This window comes from Amphiura filiformis, chromosome 1 (genome assembly GCF_039555335.1).
Source record: "Amphiura filiformis chromosome 1, Afil_fr2py, whole genome shotgun sequence".
Taxonomy (NCBI): Eukaryota; Metazoa; Echinodermata; class Ophiuroidea; order Amphilepidida; family Amphiuridae; genus Amphiura; species Amphiura filiformis.
In genome coordinates, this window is record NC_092628.1 from 38,759,284 (window position 1) to 38,780,484 (window position 21,201).

General features: G+C 33.9%; 1 protein-coding gene across 1 annotated transcript in view; it reads left to right on the forward strand.

Moving 5' to 3' along the window:
* LOC140158969 (uncharacterized) overlaps positions 1-21,201 on the forward strand; it is an 80,563-nt gene that overhangs the window by 24,162 nt on the left and 35,200 nt on the right. Inside the window, exons 5-9 of the mRNA XM_072182273.1 lie at positions 4,317-4,545; positions 8,379-8,452; positions 9,854-9,976; positions 14,506-14,631; positions 20,112-20,237. Of these exons, the coding sequence (XP_072038374.1) occupies positions 4,317-4,545; positions 8,379-8,452; positions 9,854-9,976; positions 14,506-14,631; positions 20,112-20,237 (678 nt within the window). The remainder of the gene's footprint in view (positions 1-4,316; positions 4,546-8,378; positions 8,453-9,853; positions 9,977-14,505; positions 14,632-20,111; positions 20,238-21,201) is intronic.

The following is a 21,201-nucleotide window of genomic DNA, read 5'->3' on the forward strand; positions in this document are numbered from 1 at the left end:
AGGACTTTCATTCTGACTTGTACTTTTTAAAGTGATAAAGAAACTTTCCAATAGGCATAGAAATTAACCCTGGTATTTAACCATTAGTAATTCAATTCATCCCAACTTAATGAATATTAAAAGCATGATAAGTGCAGATGACATCCTAAAACGATGAAAAAAAGTACGTATAAAAGTATATTTTATTTGTGTTTTATAATTATGAATTTTTATTCGCGTATAAAAATTCTTTAAAAGGGCATGCCGATTACAAGGAGATTTCGAAGTAGAGGAAAAGATCCGCGCGTCATGCATATTCATGGAGGATTTCATGAGCCTGGTTATTAATTTGTACTTCACTTCCAATAATTATGTGACTAAAGGTGGTACTACACCCCCTGATAAATTTCTTGACTAATTTTTTTTTCTCAATCACACTCAGTCACTGGTATCAAAATTACGTATATTAATTTATTATAGGGGCAAGGAATCCAATTACCGTACTTCCTGAAATTTCAGTGATTCAAGACAAGTGGTTCAGTATGTATGTTAAGAAATGAGGTACATTTTAGCGGTACCTCTTTCCTTATCATAAATAACGTACCACTTGTCTTGAGAATCCCTACTACAGATCGTATACCTATATTATCCATATAGGGAGATAACAGTGGCGTACCGTGGCCGCCCTTCCCCGGGGGCTGAAGAAAATCCAATTTTGCCGCCCCTTCCTCAACAGCCCGAAAAGGTTGCCCCAATTTTTTTACGGTCGTTTGAAAAAGTGAAGAGCAAAAAAAAAAAAGGATTTTGAGGCGCTAGCGCCCTAAAAGCAATGTTTAGTACCATTTTTCACAGTAATTCAAATTTTTCGCCCTTTTTCTTTACTAATTCTTTTTGCCGCCCTTCTTCTTTTTGCCGCCATTCTTTTTGCCGCCCTTCTTCTTCCGCCGCCCTTCGTTTTTGCCGCCCTACTTTGACCCCGGGGCTGGCGCCCCAAAGCCCCCCCAAATACGCGCATGGATAAACTACTAGGAACCACACACTCTTGGAAATGGGTAATGCTCGCTCCGCTCGCTATTCGTGGGGCATCGCGGTTTGTGACTCGCGGCTCGTGTCCCCCATAAATCGCGAGTACTGAAATTCCAGTGTAGTAACCAGTGGCAGCGCTACGGGGGGGACAAGGGGGACAAGGGGGGCAGGGGTAATGAAGAGCCTACAATTTCCCAGATAGTCGAAATATTAATGCCCGTTTCAGTTTTGGACACACACAAAAATGATCGTCAATCATGTCAATTGCACTTTTTTATTCACAACTCGATTTCCCTCGGAAATGCAAGTTATTTCAATTAAGTATTAACAGTATTAAAATATCAACTGTTAGAATCGTTTGTCACTGGTTTTAACTTCTCCTCCCCTGGCCCCTTTTACAATACGTCTAGACATCTTAGCCTTTATTTTGAGTTCAAAACGTCCATACATCATGTTTTTAAGCACGTGGGTGTCAGCTTTTTTACTGCTCAACTGGCACAGTAAAAGCAATTTTTAATGCTGCTATACGAAGGGCAGTATTAAAATGCTGTTTAAAAGTTTAAACAACCCTGTTTACGCGTAAACTAAACAACAGTTATATTTAAAAATAAATGATCAGGCTGTTTAAAATATTATTTTTAAAACACCTGTTTAAATATTGGGTGTTTAAACTTTTAAACATCATTTTCAGTGTAGATGTCCTTTGGTTTGCCATAAACCAAGTACCATGCGTGACTACATAGCCTACTTGGGTATCGTCGGATCATCTTTTGCACGTTTTGGATACTTAACTATGCTTAAGGGCTGGGGTATGAACGTTTGGACAGTTTTTATTTTGGGACATTAGAGCACATCAGACATATCGAATTGCATTCTGAATACGAAGAATGTCATTCTGATATCAAATAATTTTGATTTGTTGAAATTCGCAATTTAATACACATTTTATGGCAAATCATTAAAAATTGATATTTTTGATATTTAACAGTACTTGAAGTAAACTTTATAAATCTGATGATTTATACTAAAAGTGTATGTAGGTGGGATGAAAAGCCGACGATCAATTGAAAATTTTGACCTTTCGTATTGAAGATATGGATTTTTTCCCAAAACACCAAAAAACATTAGGTCTTTTTGGGAAAAAAATCCATATTTTCAATATGAAAGGTAAAAATTTTCAATTGACCGTCGGCTTTTCCTCCCTGCTACATACACTTTAAGAATATATCATTAGATTTATATAATCTACTTCGAGGACTGTTAAATATCAAAAATTTGAAAAATATCAAATTTTTATAATTTGTCATAAAATTTGTATTATATTATGATTTTCAAAAAATGAAAATTATTTGATATCAGAAAGACATGCTTCGTATTCAGAATGCAATTCGATTGGTCTGAGGTGCTCTCATGTCCCACAAAAAATACTGTCGAAAAGCAATAAACGCTCATTTTAGATCCCTTAAGGTTATTAATTATTTTAAACTGTTGTGATTTGGTAGTTCACAGCATCTTACGAATGGTAGTGAGCTTTGGCAAAACTGCATTGCTCAATTCATAGCGAGCGTGTAGAAGAATTAAAATATCACAGATATACTTTTATAGGTGCTGCGGTTCTTGAGTTACGATGTAAAGAGGGCTGAAACAACAACACTTTTGTAAAACGTACATAACTAGTTAACAACAATAAATTAAGCAAGTTTGCAAAGTATACGATTTGTAGAATGAACTTTTGCAAAACATCAAGGTGTTTATTTTCAATAATATATTGATCTAGATAATAAAAATCGATTTTTAGGTTGCTTCGACCAACAATACCTCGTCTACCCTTAAGTCTATCTAATTGTTATTAAATAGCCTAGCGAATTTCTTGAAATGAAAATCGTTCGAATTTTAAAAAAGAGAGCATCAAAATTTTCTATGTATCGACACCATAAGATTAGCGTGTTTTTAATTAATTTATTTTGCTCATGTGTTTTTGTTTTACTTCGTTTATAAATTAAACATTTTACATTACCAAATTTACCAATTAAAAATGTTTGTAAAAATAGCGATTGATGTAACCAACCAATTATTGCTATTTAGGGTGGAGTGCATTGAAATCTGTGAAAATAACAGCTTTGTATCATAATATTGCATTATCGACCTAAATATGACTGAATCAGATGGGACATATATGTATTGAATATTTCAAATTACAGTTATTGATGTCCATTCTCAATATCAATGGAGGTTAATTTGTAATGTGATAATAACACAATGAACGATCACATGCGTTTTCAATATTCTGCGTTTACTACATGCACAGGATATAAAATACAGAAATGGAAAAACTAAATAATAATATGACAATAAACAAGACAAAATAATTAAACACATAGTTCAAACAAATCAGATCTATTAATTTTACAATTGAGCGCTATAACTGATATGGATTATAGTGGTCTCATATTTTTATGAACGTAAATGTACATGTAGAATGTTTATTGTTGCTGTATACAGTATGTGGGGGGTGTTGGGGTGTGTGTGGGGGGTGCTTGTGCGGGCGAGTGTTGGGTGTTGGCGGTGGGTGTGGGGTGCGTGTGTGGTGGGCAATGACGGCACCAAGAATGTTTGTCGAAGGAGGGGCACAAATAAAAATCAACCAATTTTGCACAAAAAATGCCGCAAAAGTGGAAATTATTTGTACTTTTAGGTCTTTAATTGGGGAGGCATGAAGGCAAGAGTTCTGATGGGGCCATTCCCCATGCCCCTGTGCACTGCCACTGTAGTGGGGTGGGATGTGTGATGTGCAATGGTTCTCGTTCGCGGCCATGTGTTCCCTACAGGTTTTCTTATTTTAATTATAATAAAAACACTTGTGTTGTTCATGTTCATAACGTTGTCTTTCCTGATCCTGCGATACCATTTATTAAGATCGTTGAAATCTGTTTGTGTTACAAATCTACAGATGTGTGGTGTGTGGCTCGATGCCCGGACGGGTGGGTAGCAGTGTTTACTCTCTCTGGAAATTGGGTGCGCCGAATGAAGCATTTTCTCCCCAAATTGGCCCAATTTTGGCTCAGTAATTCCTCAAATTGACTAATTGTAATACAGCATTGCAAATTTGTGTGGGCCAAATATTATTTTCACTGGGCCAAAATTGAGACATACAGCCTCTGAGTAAACACTGGTGGGTAGGGGTGGATGTTGAGGGGTGGGGTGTGGAAATTGTTTAAGTGTCTATACAAATTAACTTGTTTATGTTTATTTATTTTTTCTTAGTTCATGAATCTAACTTCTATTTTCTTTTTCTTTTAATTTCTTTTCAGTTACACTGACGGGTTCTCAACCATTTCGTGGTGTCTTATTACAAGCTCGAGTAGTTGGGACAGACACACCCATTGGAACATGGGAAATAAACAATGAAGCAATATTTAGACTTACTAATTGTGGGGGACAACCTAATAGTCTAACGCATCAAAATAGTTTAGATAAAACATTACCTAGGACGGTTTCCTGGAAAGCTCCGTTATCATTACGAGACGATGTTCAATTCATGTAAGTATTATATATTTGACGATATAATTTGACAATTGAAAAGAAATGGGGTTTTAAATTGAACTTTGGAATTTGAAAAGTATAAATCACGTTGGGTCTAAGGCTGTGCTAACACTTTTCTTTGATCACTTTGACCACAATTTGTTATTTTTCAAATATCTTAAAAATACAAGAATCTAAGGTAACTGAACAGACAGTAGTGCTTTCTTAACCTTCGAATATTCTTATGACACCTAAAATTTGGTCTTCACTGATCATCATAAGGAAGCCCGACACTTTTAGGCAGGTTTCATAAATTATTTTGAGAAGTTAGACATTATTAGCATTTGAATGAAAGGACCCTCTTAATATAATTATAAGTCTAAAAGCCCGGGTCTAAAGTTGCAGATGAAACCATGAGGCACAATTGACCTTCAAACGAAGGTTGGACAAACCGTTCAGATGTATTGACAATAGCTTTTTTGTGTACATCAGAAAATGGGTTAAATCCCCATGATAAATCAAATATCATGTCATTTCAATTATTGCATTACAGAGTTCCTTGCCCTCAGACCCCGCATACATATTTCACATCTACATGTATGTCCATCACGATTCAGACAGTTATATCCATGTACCTGCTTATATAATGAAGAAATGATGGCTCTGAAAAGAGATGTTTAAATTATAGGTGCCCATTTCCTGCTGAAAATACGGTGGCTCTGAAAAGAGCCGTTCAAATGGGCTGTTAGTCTGTTAGAACGTAGGTAAGTGTTTCTGAAAAAAAAATGAACGGAGTAAGTCCAGGCATAGGTTGCCCCATGACTTCCTACGTGGATATCATGAGTTGGTTATACCATGTGATGGGTTCTCGGTAAAGTCATTCATGATCATACTATACGAAGAGCCATTGGTGTCTGCAACTTCAATGTATAGATATGAATGGCTTGCAAAACGAAAAAGCTTCTACTTTTATTACTATTGAATAGCTGAATAGAAATGCTTTTAGGGCAATCCAAAAATACAATCTTCATTCGACAAGAATGTCAATTTTTTATTGTTAAACAAGTGATGCAAGTTAAAATCACAGACAAGTGAAATAAAAACATTACGCCAGCATACAGGTGTGAATTATTACAGCCTTTATTTACCCTCGTATTTTGACAGAAAAGAATGAAACTCCATCTTACTATATAGGCTATAGGCTACTATACTGTATTGTCGATTATGAGTTACGGTGGTGGCAATATTTACAAATTGCTTATTTTGCAAGTTTTTGACTGTCTCGTCTGTTCCATTTCGCTTAGTCTAAAGTTTCCCGTAGGCTGTATTAATGAACATATCAAAATATTAAATATAAAAAATACGAATTTAAGTGATCTTTGACGTTTTTACGTAAAATAGCGAATTTGACAACAAACCGTTGTGTTAGGTATGGGACCAAACACGTTATGGTTGAACAGGTACAGATCACAGTGGTACAGATATTCACTCCGGGATTACACCTGAACGAGCAGTGTATTTCTGTTTCAATTCCTGCTGTATTGGCATTATTCCTTGACCTGTGAAAGTAAAATATTCATTAGGTATAATATGGTTAATAATATGCCAGGTGAAAGGCTACCAATAATTAGGTAAAGATTTGTCAATTTATCATTTGTCTTGTATGATGGATTTTTAATACAGGTGGTATTGATCAAATACGAGGTAGTTGGTCACTGTCGTTGATATCAAAGGCCTTAAACAAACCGGGACTAAAAGAGATTACAAAAGAGCTTCGGTTTGATTTGTAGAAGTGAAAATAAACAATGACATATTTATATTTATCGTGCTAATTAGGAGAAGAAAATGAACGTGAGACTGATCATATGATGCCACCATTTTAACAGCGCAAAGTAGGGTCAGTAGCTAGGCCTAGTCCAGGTATCATTTAAAAATATATTATAATGTAAAGTGGACCTTCCAAATTTATGTAGGCCTATGTCAAAATAGCCGAAACATTGAACTTATTATGTATAGCGAATATTTCTATTGGTCACATGTATGTATGTATTATACGTTTGTGTGGAATCTGTGGATGGGGGTGGGGGTGATGAGATACTGCTCTCTTTTACCATGTTTACAATATTGAACATGATGAATGAAAAGGTTATGTTGTCCTAAATGATTCATACAGGGACATTGAATCTCTTATTGGAATCAAAATAGGTTTGGCTTTGGTCAAGACTCGTACAATTCACAACTAGCGTGACATATCACGATATGATGTAAATTTGGTTGTGAAATATGGTTTCGATTCTATGACAATTGAATTTTAAGACAAATCTCGTGAAGAAAAGAAGGTCAATGTTGGTTTCTCACCTATACAATCCTGTATGACTGCAATAGGTCAATGAAGCCTCCGATTGTTGGCTCGCATCACGGTCAGATTCACATTTATTGTTAATTTGTACATCTATTCTGAGCTGAAGCTGACTTCACTGGGTATAGACAATGGATTCAGGGTTCACGTCCTATGTTTTTTCTCATCATGCCCAGGCACTAAAATTAACAAGTCATTTGTCACAGCCAAACAACAGCATAGTCTATGGCGCTTAATAATATGAGCTTTCAAAATATACAAATGTATATGCGTAAAATTGTAAATGTGCTCTTGTTATTAAGGGATCTAAAATGAGCGTTTATTGCGTTTCGACAGTATTTTTTTGTGGGACATGAGAGCACCTCAGACCTATCGAATTGCATTCTGAATACGAAGCATGTCTTTCTGATATCAAATAATTTTCATTTTTGAAAATCACAATATAATACAAATTTTATGACAAATTATAAAAATTTGATATTTTTCAAATTTTGATATATAACAGTCCTCGAAGTAAATTATATAAATCTAATGATATATTCTTAAAGTGTATGTAGCAGGAAGGAAAAGCCGACGGTCAATTGAAAATATTGACCTTTCGTATTAAAGATATGGATTTTTTTCCCAAAAAGACCTAATTTTTTTTTGTTTTGGGAAAAAAATCCATATCTTCAATACAAAAGGTCAAAATTTTCAATTGATCGTCGGCTTTTCATCCCACTTACATACACTTCAAGTATAAATCATCAGATTTACAAAGTTTGCTTCAAGTACTGTTAAATATCAAAAATATCAATTTTAATGATTTGCCATAAAATGTGTATTAAATTGCGAATTTCAAAAATCAAAATTATTTGATATCAGAATGACATTCTTCGTATTCAGAATGCAATTCGATATGTCTGATGTGCTCTAATGTCCCAAAATAAATACTGTCCAAACGTTCATACCCCAGCCCTTATAAATTAGAAATGGAATACGATGTACTTGTATAATATGTGTACACATCTTTAATAATGACATTGAATATAATTATGATGGTGTCGTAATGAACTTTTGAAAGTGTTCTTTTCGGCTAAACTTTAGAATACCCTACCACTATACTATATTCGCAGATGACACTTTACAGATTGCGCCTTGGGTCTGTTTTCATGATTTAGTCTTAACTCGTCCATTATTTTGTTCTCTTGTAAACTTACACCACATATGTTAAAATAGAGAATATTAATTCAATAGCCGTGGTAACCATGTGGTAATACATTTGCAATATTGAACTGGAATTGAATTAAGTATTTTGTAATGATCCGCCCTAGTTTACACATTCTAATCACATAATAGCCTCTAAGACCTGATGCGGTTTATACGCAAGAAAATACGGTACATTGCCTAGATATTATACAATAAAGAATGCGCAATAAAGTTAATTGTTGGGTTATTGTCTATAACCTCTTGTTTTTGCAAAACGCTTAATCAATGTTCCTTTTATTTTCAGAGCAACATTTGTACAGGAAAGAAGAACATTTTGGACTAGAATAAGGTCGGCATCGGCGCAATATTCTGGTACCGGTAAGTTATAAGTGTTTGTTTGTTTGTTTCTGCGTCGTTTATTTGCCCCTCGAATCGCTAATGTTATAAATGTAAATACCTATCTGTTGGTTTGTTGTATACAAGCTCATCAACAATCAGCGAAGTCGTATGACGCTATAGGCCTAAAGGTAAACCCTTCCCGTCCTATACTTACTCCATCACTATCCTAACCCTAAAATCATATGGCCTAAATGATGAATCCTAGCCTTAAATGGTCAATCCTAACCCTAACTTAACTCTTAACAAATAAACTCTAAAAAACAGTATACTATTGGCTACCCAAAACTGTAAAGTTATATCGAAGTCATGATGTTCACAATGGATTGACGGAGAGGACATAATACCACAGAAACTGACCAGAGGCAAGCTTGGACATTTGTCACGTCCATTCTTGTTTGTTTTGTACTCAATAACGAATTCACAACAATCGAAGAAATGGAGACTTAAATGCAATTATACTTACAAGCTTGCAAACAGTTTGTTTTCATATGAACTTACATAAGTCTCCCAACCTCTGTGAGGAAATCATAATCAAGATTAAAATCTTACACGTTCCGCATGAATAGCTTGTGGTGAAAGTCAAAGGATTTATATCATTTCACGCCTCTGGGTTTCAGTTTTGGTTTATCCAGGAGACACAGTAGTTCCCATACAAGATTGTTCATTTGCTTTTACACATGTTCGGGCATTTTAGTTACAATTTTTTAATTAAGAGTGTGTATTTCCACATGAATTACATTTAAATAAATATAAAACTTTTGACGTGCTTACTCAAACAAATTCCTTGTAATTACTTGAACCACTGTTGCTCTCATAGTCGCAGTGTCGTTGTCATCGTGTTATTTAAATTACTTGGTGATGATGACGATGATGATGATGATGATGATGATGATGATGATGATGATGATGATGATGATAACGATGATGACGATTACAACAACGATGACGATGACGATGACAACGACGATCCTGATGATAAAAATTAGATTTTGTTATCATTGTTATTATTTGTATTCATTTGTTAATATTATTTCTTTCTTTCTTTCTTTATTTTATTTTATTTACTACACTTTATCACTGGCACAGAATTACAAAAAAAATATAATATTGCATATAAGTTACATCAAAAATTACACAATATTATGAAAGGAACAATATTTTTTTTTTAAAGTCCAGTGAATGGCTGGAGCGAACAGGTGCAAGGCACCTCTAAGACCGCCACAACCAAAACCAAAAAAGAAGGGAAGGGAAATATAAATTAAGAGGTGGAAAATGCAGGTTATTTACATTTGCCTGCAATTTGGACAATTTCTACCATATTGATGTTATTATTTATGTACATTTGTTAATATTTTTCTTTCTATCATACATTTTCCCTAGTGTATATGGCATGCAGTAGTGCACCGTGTTTGAATGGCGGTGTTTGCAGTCCTGGAGATTCCAGTGGATATGGATATGCCTGTCAATGTCCTTCTAGTTTCAGTGGCTTGAATTGTGAACAACGTAAGTTAATTGATGTTGTTGCTAATCTTCCCCGCAAGATAGTTAACAATTTTGGAATAATGTTAGCTGTTTGTTAATAATGTTGGTAATTCTGGGGCGTAGCCAGTTTTCTTAGTCGGGAGGGGGAGGGGTGGTAAAAATTTCAGGGGCAAAGACGAAGAATTTCCGGTTACATGATTTTGACCCGGTATCATTGGTGGGATATACACATACCAATTTTCTTGGACTACATAAAAGATTTCCAAGCTTCATTGCCACTTTTCTTTTCTTTTGCCGGTCCGATTTTTTTTTTGTCGGATGGGGGGGTTTCTTTAATTTCTTGTAAGGGGACTCTTCCCCACCCCCGCTAGCTACGCTACTAGTTGGTATTATGCTAGCCGTTAATAAATCGACAAAAGTAATTATCATATCATAAGGTATGGGACATATTTACACACAATTGATATTCATGTAAGTTGCATAACACGGGGAACATTTTTCCATACTAACACTAACATAAAGGTATCGTAAGAAAATTCATTTCTCTTTACTAACATAAATCCATTACTTGGCTATGCATTTTGTTTCAGTAAAAGACGCGTGTGCAAGCCAGCCTTGCCAAAATGGCATATGCTACTTGCTTGCAAATGGCCCAGGTTATGTATGCCTTTGCAATGCTGGTTTTACAGGGGCTAATTGCCAAACGCCTGGTAAGAGAAGGTAAAACCATCTCACGCATGATATCTCGCATTTCTAAGTTACCATGGTTACAGAATGTTTCAAATTCAGTTACGTTTTTGGTTGTAAAAGTTGCATTTTTGAAAGTGGTTGGCGATGGTGGAGGTACTCCTTTTCAAATGCATGATTAAAATTGTAATGTAAACATCAAAATGAATACTGGTATTAATTCCTAGAAAACTAAGAGGTATTTGTGTCGCTTACTGCAATATAGGGAAAACGTAAGGCTCTAATATCAGATGAATCAGATTTATGCATGCATCTTGTTTAATACCATGATACCAAATTATATCATAAACTAGTTGTTTTAAATATTGTAAATAATAGATGCATGGTGCATTGTTCTTTTCTCCGGAGGGGTCTGGTCCCTGGTTGTCATAAAAACTACTCTTTTCCTCTATTATGCAAGCACCCATTCTCCCCTCTTTTAAACTCAATCTCAAAATTCTTATTATGTAATCAACTGACTTCTAGAAAGACTAACAAAAACAGAAGAAATATAAATGAAGCCACCCAACAACCATACATGTTTCAACTCTCCCCTATATATCCATCCACACTTACCAAGCAATTAATCCTTGGCGTTCATACTGCAAATTAACATTGCTTAACCTTAGGTCTAATATCATAAGTCAACATTATTGTCAAAATTTAACAATTTTTTGGTTAAAAATTTGTCAACATTGTATAAGATTTTGTAAAATTATTGCCACATTTAGACCAACGTTGGGTATTTGCTCATTTTTTCCATTCTGTATAACAAAATACATTAACCTGTAAAGTTGCTTACTTTGCATTATTTGCTAAATTGCTTGCTAATGTGCTTGCTTAAGGGATCTAGAATGAGCGTTTATGGCCTTTCGACAGTATTTTTTGTGGGACATGAGAGCACCTCAGACGTATCGAATTGCATTCTGAATACGAAGCATGTCTTTCTGATATCAAATAATTTTCATTTTTGAAATTCACGATATAATACAAATTTTATGACAAATTATTAAAATTTGATATTTGTCAAATTTTTGATATATAACAGTCCTCGAAATAAATTTTATAAATCTAATGATATATTCTTAAAGTGTATGTAGCTGGGAGGAAAAATAGCCGACGATCAATTGAAAATTTTGACCTTTTATATTGAAGATATGGATTTTTTCCAAAAAGACCTATTTTTTTTGGTGTTTTGGGAAAAAATCCATATCTTCAATACGAAAGGTCAACATTTTCAATTGATCGTCGGCTTTTCATCCCACCTACATACACTTTAAGTATAAATCATCAGATTTATAAAGTTTACTTCAAGTACTGTTAAATATCAAAAATATCAATTTTAATGATTTGCCATAAAATGTGTATTACATTGCGAATTTCAAACAAAGGACATTCTTCGTATTCAGAATGCAATTCGATATGCCTGATGTGCTCTAATGTCCCACAATAAATACTGTCCAAACGTCCAAACGTTCATACCCCTTCCCTTAATTGCACGTTTAATTATGCTTAGTGTTCAATTGCTTGCTAATGTGCTTGCTTTGCTAAATCTGCTTATATTGCTTACAGCTGATTTACCTTGTGCCAGTTCTCCTTGTCTAAATGGTGGTGTATGCTTCACAGCTGAGGATCATTCCAGTTATATATGTTCTTGTCCTGCGTCATATATGGGAACCAATTGTGACATTCTATGTATGTTATGTTCTGTAATGATATCGTCTGTATATTAAGTTTTTTATTTACTTATACATGTTTATTGTTTAAATGTGACTTTGTTTGGACTAATAAACAATAAAAACAAAACAAAAGCAAAGAAACAAGAAAAAGGTAAAAGCATCAAACATTAACAAATTTTTACACGTTTTGTGATTAATGTTGGTACAAAAGATATTATGTATGTTCTGTAATGATATCGTCTGTACATTAAGTATTTCAAGCTATTTTATTTACTTATATAACATGTTTATTGTTTAAATGTGACTTTAGAAAATTTGTTTGGACCAATAAACAATAAACAATAAAAGCAAAACAAAAACAAAGAAAAAAGTAAAAGCATCAAACGTTAAATTTTTTTAACACGTTTTGTGATTAATGTTGGTACAAAAGATATCATGTATTTGTTTAGAGCCTCGGCCTCTTAAAAAAGGAGAGGCAGAAAAATAAGAAGAAAAACAAATTATACAAATCTTTCATTTTTTTATCGTACAAACGCAATTGTAAGCATATGGATATATACAATGTATATATACAAAGTAATGAACTAAAGTTTCTTCAGAGAGTGCTCAACTTTAAGTGTAAAGGAGCGATAAATAAATAAATAAATAAATAAATATACAGATGGATCAGTTCATTAAATTTTATTCATATCCTACAAACTTGTTTCAAGAAGACTGCTGTCTCCTCTCATCCCTGAGAGAGGAGACAGCAGTCTTCTTGAAACAAGTTTGTAGGATATGAATAAAATTCAATGTATATATATATATATAAAAGTTCATCTTTGTTGAAACTATCAATTTACATATGCAATCGGAAATGAAAAATCTTTTTTTTTTTCAACGAGGAATGACTGTTCAATTTTGTTTTCGTACGTGTCGATTGTTAGATTTTGCTCGTGCAATATTGTCCACTTATATGTATGTTTATGTCACATCTTGAGTTTGGGGTAGTTGGTCAAATTTACTATTGAAATCATGGCATGTTATGTAGTACTGTAGTCCTAGTGTACATTATAATAACCAGTAATAAAAATATTGGTAAGATTATGTTAAAATTTCATGTGTATAGGCCTACATCCAAATAGCAATAGATTCATTAGGTCATTGTTATTTAGTATAGAACTCTTTAAAACATAATGTAATCAAATCTTGAGTCCACCGTCCAGTATTGTTTCCTATTATGAGTAATACATGCATTCAAATAGTCTAGCATGTCTATTAATATATATGACCGTTATTTTTGTTTAAAAGTACTATATTGTAATAATTGGAAAACAATAATATGCCCTACTTCCCTTAACTCTAAAAATATTCAAGATAACTATTTAAAGAAATAATTATTTTTGCAATCTAAACCTATAGTTTGTCTTAATGAAAATTAATTTTTAAAAGTTAGCAAATCCGATCCAATTAACGTGTCGTATTTCAATTGTATGATCACATTGATCAGACAATGCTATTTCAAATTATCTGTAATTTAAACTTCGTTACCCTTTATATTTGGCCATCAGGAATAAAATTGGGCATAGTTAAGTAAGCTAGCTTATACTATTCCAGAAAATAGATGCACACCCTATATAGAGTAGTTCAAATTTCCAGATTTTTTCCAGTCATGGTTGTTGGGAATTCAGACTTCTGAAGTGTCCAAAGGCAAAAAAATTCAACAGAAAAAATAGTTTAAAATCACAAATCCTCAATTTGAGAGGCTTATTTTGACGATTCCGTGATTTTTCATTCATTTAATTACGGTACATTTCCAATTTTTTCCCGTATTGAATTCGTCATTTTCAGAAAAAACAATCTTGGAAATTAAATCCAGACATTTGATTGATTGAAAAGTTAGGCCAACTCCTCTAGGACTATAATAAGGGGTGTGCACTTATTTTCTGGAACTAGCTCAACTTCTAAAACAATAAACTGTTGTCACAATAAATACCTGGTATATTCCATAGGTCTGTAATATAGTCCATAGGTCTGTGTAATGTAAGACCTACCCAGTTGGCATCGGTTTACTTAGCTATTATAAGCTAGTCCTCGGCACAGTCTCATTCATTCATCTCTTGAAGTTGTCTAACTATTGAACTATTTCCCCACTCTCTTGCACAGTGGTGACAGATGACCCTTGTGTCTCAAATCCGTGCCAAAACAACGGTCTGTGTCTAACAGCAGTTAGCGGTGGCTCATACGTCTGTCGATGTGTCGAAGGATTTACCGGAACAAACTGTGAAAGTGGTAAGTCGGTTTAATTATTTATAGGCCTACAACTTTGACATTTAGAATATAGATCAGACTGCAGTTTGTAAAAAAATGGCCAAACTATTATACCGGTAATTAATATGCTTATCAACTCAAAGATTAAAGAAAAATCTTATAAATCTTATAAATCTTAAATATGATTAGAATAATAGTGAACATTAAGTGAGATTTGGCAATTCGTGCATTTAAATGATGAAAACTTAGAACGTTGAACTAATGTGCTATCTTCTGAAGATAGCAGACGAAAAGCAGACCGCGCGAGGGCTTCACATATCACAAGCTGTATTTAACAGGGAGACGCGCTGTTTATAAGAAACTTCAAAATTCGTACCAAACTTAGCTGAAATGAGGACAGAAAACTCACTGTTTATGCGTTTTCTAACCGCTCTGCTTTAATATTATTACGATGTGGAAAGAAAGGTTTGAGTGAGTAAATTTTAATTCGGGACAAAGAATTAATGTGTCATTGTTTGGAATTTGTTGCTTTCACCTCGATAATTTCAGAAATGCAAATCACGAAATTGCAATGCAATTCCAATGGCAATGACCAATGTTATTTAGATTCGATTGCATGGTTGATTGTCATCCCACAGTAACTAGCTGCAAATGTGTTTAGGTCACAAACATATTGCATAAACATGATGTGATACATGGGATATGATGATATAAATAAATAAACATCAAGGCCTGAATTTGCATTTAAAACATTTTTAAGTACCAGTATTTCTGGCTCGAGTGACTGATTTAATATTATAAACTATATGGCTATGCTTTTGTGGCTATGTACTAATCAAACCATAGCCATTGCGGACTTGAGAGTTACTACCAGAAAAAAGTTGAAACTTGCCGACACAAGCATGACGTGCAAAAAAAATTAGGTTTAATACTATCACCTATTAATTAAACCATAAACAAAAATAGGGCCAATGTTTCTCCAGCACCCCAGCTAGGAGCGGCCTGGGTTTGCCACTGGCTTAGGTACCTTACGGTACGGTAGTCAAGCTCAACCCGAAAGTACTGAAATTCTCTAATAGCAATCTTGTAATGGATGTATTTAAGCTAAACAACTAAGCCTCAAGGCTTTAAAAGCATTTTAAGAAAAAAAATCAAGATTAAATACTTTCATTAATCTGTACATTTGTAGGTCATTAAGTTTTCAGGTTACAAGAGTCATCATTCCCAGAGGTTTTTGCTAAGTTACGTAATATGTAACCTCTATAGGTCAACATGATGAAAGCACATAAATAAAGAGAAACCTTGGTCAAGATGATTCACTCAGATTAGCATGTAATTATTACACCACACCTAGACCACATGAAATTAAAGAGGGCAACACTTTTATATCTGGTGGTACTAGTAGTTTTGCCAACATTTATATTCATCTGTGAACTCAACCAGGCGTGTTCTACTAACATCTTTTTTTAGGTCAATAGGATATTTTCAGCATTGGTATTGTAGATTTTTAAACTTTTTAGAATAATTGGCAAACAATCTGAAATTATGAATAGAAAAATAGAGATCTAAGGTTGATATAAAATTGGATTGATAATGTGTATAAATATGGCCCCTTAAAATTGGTCCTCATCTGGAGAATTGTCAAGATTTGAATTTTGTTGTAATCCACTTTTGATGCATTCCTGGAAAATGTTGAGGACGGGCTTGAGGTACATTTTACTAAGGTTCTGAGGGGTAGAAATCTTCAAAAACTTCTTGGAGTGATTTATTTATTTATTTATTTATTCATGGTATCCAAATAGCCGGCAGGCAGCATAGGCTGAAAAGCGCCGGCTTTACAAAATACAATTTACACATCAAAAATTTATGTCATTTTTAGTCGTTGGTTAATTTTCTTCAAAAACAAACTGAATTTTGGGCACATTTGTAATGTTTACCCATGTCCAAACTTGCACCTTAAATGGAATTAGCCAAATTGTTGTGTTTGTATAATTATGTAGGATAACACAGCAATTTTGAAAAGGATTGTATGATGAATTGCTGGAGTTTTACAATTATAAGTTATACTCGAAAATTGACAATAATTTTTTCGGGGGATGAAAACCAAAACCAATATTTTTTACGGCCTATTCTAAATATACTTTTGGCAACATTCTTGAGCTTAACCTACTTGTTTCAGGTCAATGGGATATTCTCAGTTATTGATTGTTTAGGTTTTAAAGAAGATATCGTCAGCCTACTCATAATTGCCTGGTAATTTTTTTGTAATTTTCAGAACAAAGTACAAAATATGGTTCAAGCATGCAAAAAAACATATTTATTCACCATTCTTTGCACAAGAACAAATGAAATGATAATGATACAAATTAAAAAGTAGGGTGATTATGTAACTGATGCATGTTTGAACCACATTTTGTACTTTGTTCTCAAAATTACAAAAAAAAATGACTTGGGCAATTATCATAAAAAAGGGTGACGATATACATTGTATGCGGTAAAGAATCTAAGGTTGATTGTGAAAAGAAAATAGAGATCCAAGGTTGTGTAAATATACTTTTGAATATACTTTCGATGTAATACATCATTACATGGTGGTTTTTGGCAACATTTACAGTTTATTCTATTTTATTCTGGGTCAATAGGATCATTATTGGTTAAAGGTTAAGAACATATTTGATGTTGAATCTCATTGAAATTGTGAATAGAAAGGACTGGAGATTCAAGGGTGTATTACTTGAATAGTCATCGGTTTTCAGCATTTTCCTGAAAATTTGCTCTTCTAATCAGGAAGTGGGAAGACCAACAGTGTTCGAAATATGCCTCAAAAAGTTACAGGCCAGCCGGGCTTGACCTTAAGAAGTTACCGGCCAGCCGGGGATGGCAACTAGATGCCAGTCAGAAAAGTTACCAGCCAGGCCAAAAAGTTACAGGCCAATGGCCGGCTGACTGGCCCTATTTCGAACGCTGAAGACCAAATGAGGTTATTACATGATTAGAAGAATTGTTAAACTTCAGTATTACTAAAATTTGATTGCTTTAATACCAGGAGTGCTTTCACCACGTTCACAGTACCAATTGTATCCTCAGCTGGTGATTTATGGTTTGACAACCGTGGTTATTACATGTTTGTAAAGAGAGAACTTCTTCTGGCTAAATTGTTTCAATGTATGGAATCAGAGACTAGCAATTGTATATTGAATGAGAACAAATCCACATTTCAGTTTAGTTCAGTTCAGTTTATTTGATAAACTTATAGATCTTTCCATTTCTTAAACTCCTATTTTTAAAGGTTCAGTCTGTTTAAGGTATATTCTGGTGCAGTTTTTGAATAGATTTAGGATTTTAGAGTGCAATTCGGTGTAAGTAGTAAGTACATGTATGTTAAAATGATTTTCTTACCTGCTTAGTATACAGGCATATTTTACAGGATACACTGTAAGCATTGTCATTGATACCCTTTCCCCACCTGTACCTAATTATATACCAAGTTACATGTACATGTAATTCCTACAAACACAATACTAAGTTCAATGTATCATGTGTGACACCATATTTGTTTGACTACAACTAATAGCTTTTAAAGTATTAATACTTTGTTCATGCAAAGTTATATGTCACAACCAAATTGTTTGCAAATATTACTAAGAGAGACCACAAAACACTCACTTGAGTCACAAAAGTCAATTGATGTGCAAAGTGCAAATACATGTAATGCAGCTGAATCCGAAGTGCAAGTTTAGTGCATAGTGTCTTGAAATTTTGAAATTTTGCTGTTATAAATGCCAAAAAATGGACGATGCTCTCTCAATCAAGCTTGGTGCCCCCAATTGAATGAATTGTGCTACACTTCTGTGCAAGTCAACCAGAAATTATCCTAGTATTTAGCTCTATATCCAGGGACACTCCAAATCCAAAAAATTAACATAATTATACAGTAATATCTTTTTTATCCATGAAGTTTGCTGCTAAAATGCTCTCAGATTTTGAGAAATTAAAGGAGTTAGAATTCATAGATCATCACATTAGCTTTGATATGTTAAAAGTAGTTAAGTAGTATGGAAAATTGTTAAATGTTATCTGTAAATTAAGAAATGGGGTAATTATAATTTTGGGTATTCTGTGATGACATTAAGCTGAAATTCAGCTACTCCATACAAAGTAGTTGTCTTCTTTCATGGCTGGTGAGAATTTCAACTCACTGATATCATAATCTATCCCATAATAAAACGTTAACATCCCATCGGCACTTTCGGTAATTGCGCAGTGGGAGTATAGGAAGCGAGTGGACATTTTTTTAAATACATTTTTTGTTGATTTGACAAATCATTGAAGTTTTCAAATCATTGAAGTTGTACAAGTGTGATTAATGCCTAATGTGATGATCAACAAAGTTCTTCTCCAAATTGTAGGTTTCTTGAGAGCTCTTGCTGTGACCTGACACAGAAAACGTTTTGGCAACACTACATGAGTCACATTGTTGTACAAGCTTTGTATAATATTGATGTAGGGAATATTGTGCATTATTGTTACACCCATTGTATACATTGTACATTTGACATGTTCTTGTTCATTATTTATCCATTGGATATTTCTTAAACAGAGAAAGCTAACATTTGAACTTACATTGTACCTAGCCATGAAAGTCATGGTAACTCTGAGCATGTTTGCAAACATGGTTGCCAAAAAATTTCAGCCCAAATCATGGGTCAAATAATCGAAAAAGTCTCCCAATCTTTCTCTTCACCATTGGTTTCTATGGGATAGGAAGTCGAGAGTCAATGTTGAAACATCACCCATTATTTTCTTAGCCATTGGTTTATATTGGACAGGTAATGTTCAAAAGTTGCTGTGAAAATTTTCAAAAGTCACCCAATTTGGCTATCAAATCACAGGTCTGGCAACCCTGTTTGCAAATAATTGAACACAGTTCAAGATATGGTGTATTCAATCAAACGTGAAAAAGCAGTGTACACTCAGCAAGTGACATGTGTACGTACATTGGAAATCAATATGTTCTAAAATCAAAGGAAATCCCCATAGTTTGGAAATCAGTATGTTAAAATCAATGTGATCCAAATTGGATGTCCTTGAACATAATTGTTATAGCTAAGCAAATGTAGTTGGCATTTAAATCAAAGGAGCAGTGTTATTTATAATACTCCCAATGTTCATGTTTGATTGATAAACACAATAGTATTTGCTTGAATTATTCTTTTACAGTACATGTTACTTATGTAATAAACAAAGATATAAGTCATTAAGCCAGGGAAAACAAAAAGTACTAACTTAAGTAATCTGATACAAATTTCAGAGAAGGATTTGAAGAAATGCTTTAGGACCTCTCTTTGTACCTTATAATGATATGGGGTTAGGCATAAAGTTTTCAAACTTGACATTACTAACATTAATTACCTGAAATAGAATGATACTTGTTGCTCATTTTTGTGTGTGCACATACATTTAAATCCTATCATTCAATTCTCTTTCTTGTTACAATACAGTTACAACTGAATCACCATGTTTATCCCAACCCTGCCTGAATGGAGCTACATGTATACCCGATGCTGGTCAGCAATCCTACATCTGCAGATGTGCAATGGGATTTCAAGGACAAAGATGCCAGGATGGTGAGTTCAATAAACAGCTCTTTTTAGGGCCACTGATTGAAACTTGCACGATTGTTGTTTAATGGTTTATTCTTTGCATGAATTTTGTTTATAATATGTAGCTCAATTAATTTCTTGGTCTCTTGGTGTTTTTTCCACTTGTTTGGTGTGACTGATTGACCATATCATTTGAATATACGATTAATTTTATATTGTTTTCTTTGTTAGCTCGTTTCAAGTAACAATGTCTAGTTCTCATTGGTTGCAGAGCAGAGTGTAAACCCGACTTCGGATACCAGTGGATATACTCAGTAACTAATCTTTAAACATAACACAATGGGCTATTCCATTTAAAAGTCACACTACCTCTGTGGAAGATTTTGGAAATATCTTCCATAGGGGGAGTATGAATTTCAAATGGAATGTCACATTAGACAGCTCAATTTGAATTACATATACCCTCTGAAAAAGATTAAACATGAATCTTCCAGGGGGTTCAATTGGAGCTGCTTATGTGTTCATTTGAAATGCATACTCCCCCTGTGGAAGATATTTCCAAAATCTTCCACAGGGGGTAGTGTGGATTTTTAAATGGAATAGCCCAGTCTGATCCACTGATGGCAATTTGAAATGGAGGCATAAATACAAGCAGCAAAAGTAGCTCAACAGCCAAGTATGCTAGAATTAAGGGGCTGTTAGCCCTGTAATGACATTCAATGATAACTCAATTTTCAAAATTGCCAACATTTGTTTGAGTGGATTAGATTTGTAATATACTTTTTATTTATCCAATTTACTTTCTACAGGTTCATAGTAATTTTCAAGAAATTGCTTTAAGCACATAGGCTTCAATTTGATTCAAACATAATTATTTATTTTTGAATTGGGTAAAAAGTTAGCCGTAATATTCTGAAAGAAATTTTGTTGGTTAACTTTGCTTGGTGCATTGGATTGGTATAGCAAATTGGGCAAAAACAATTTATGC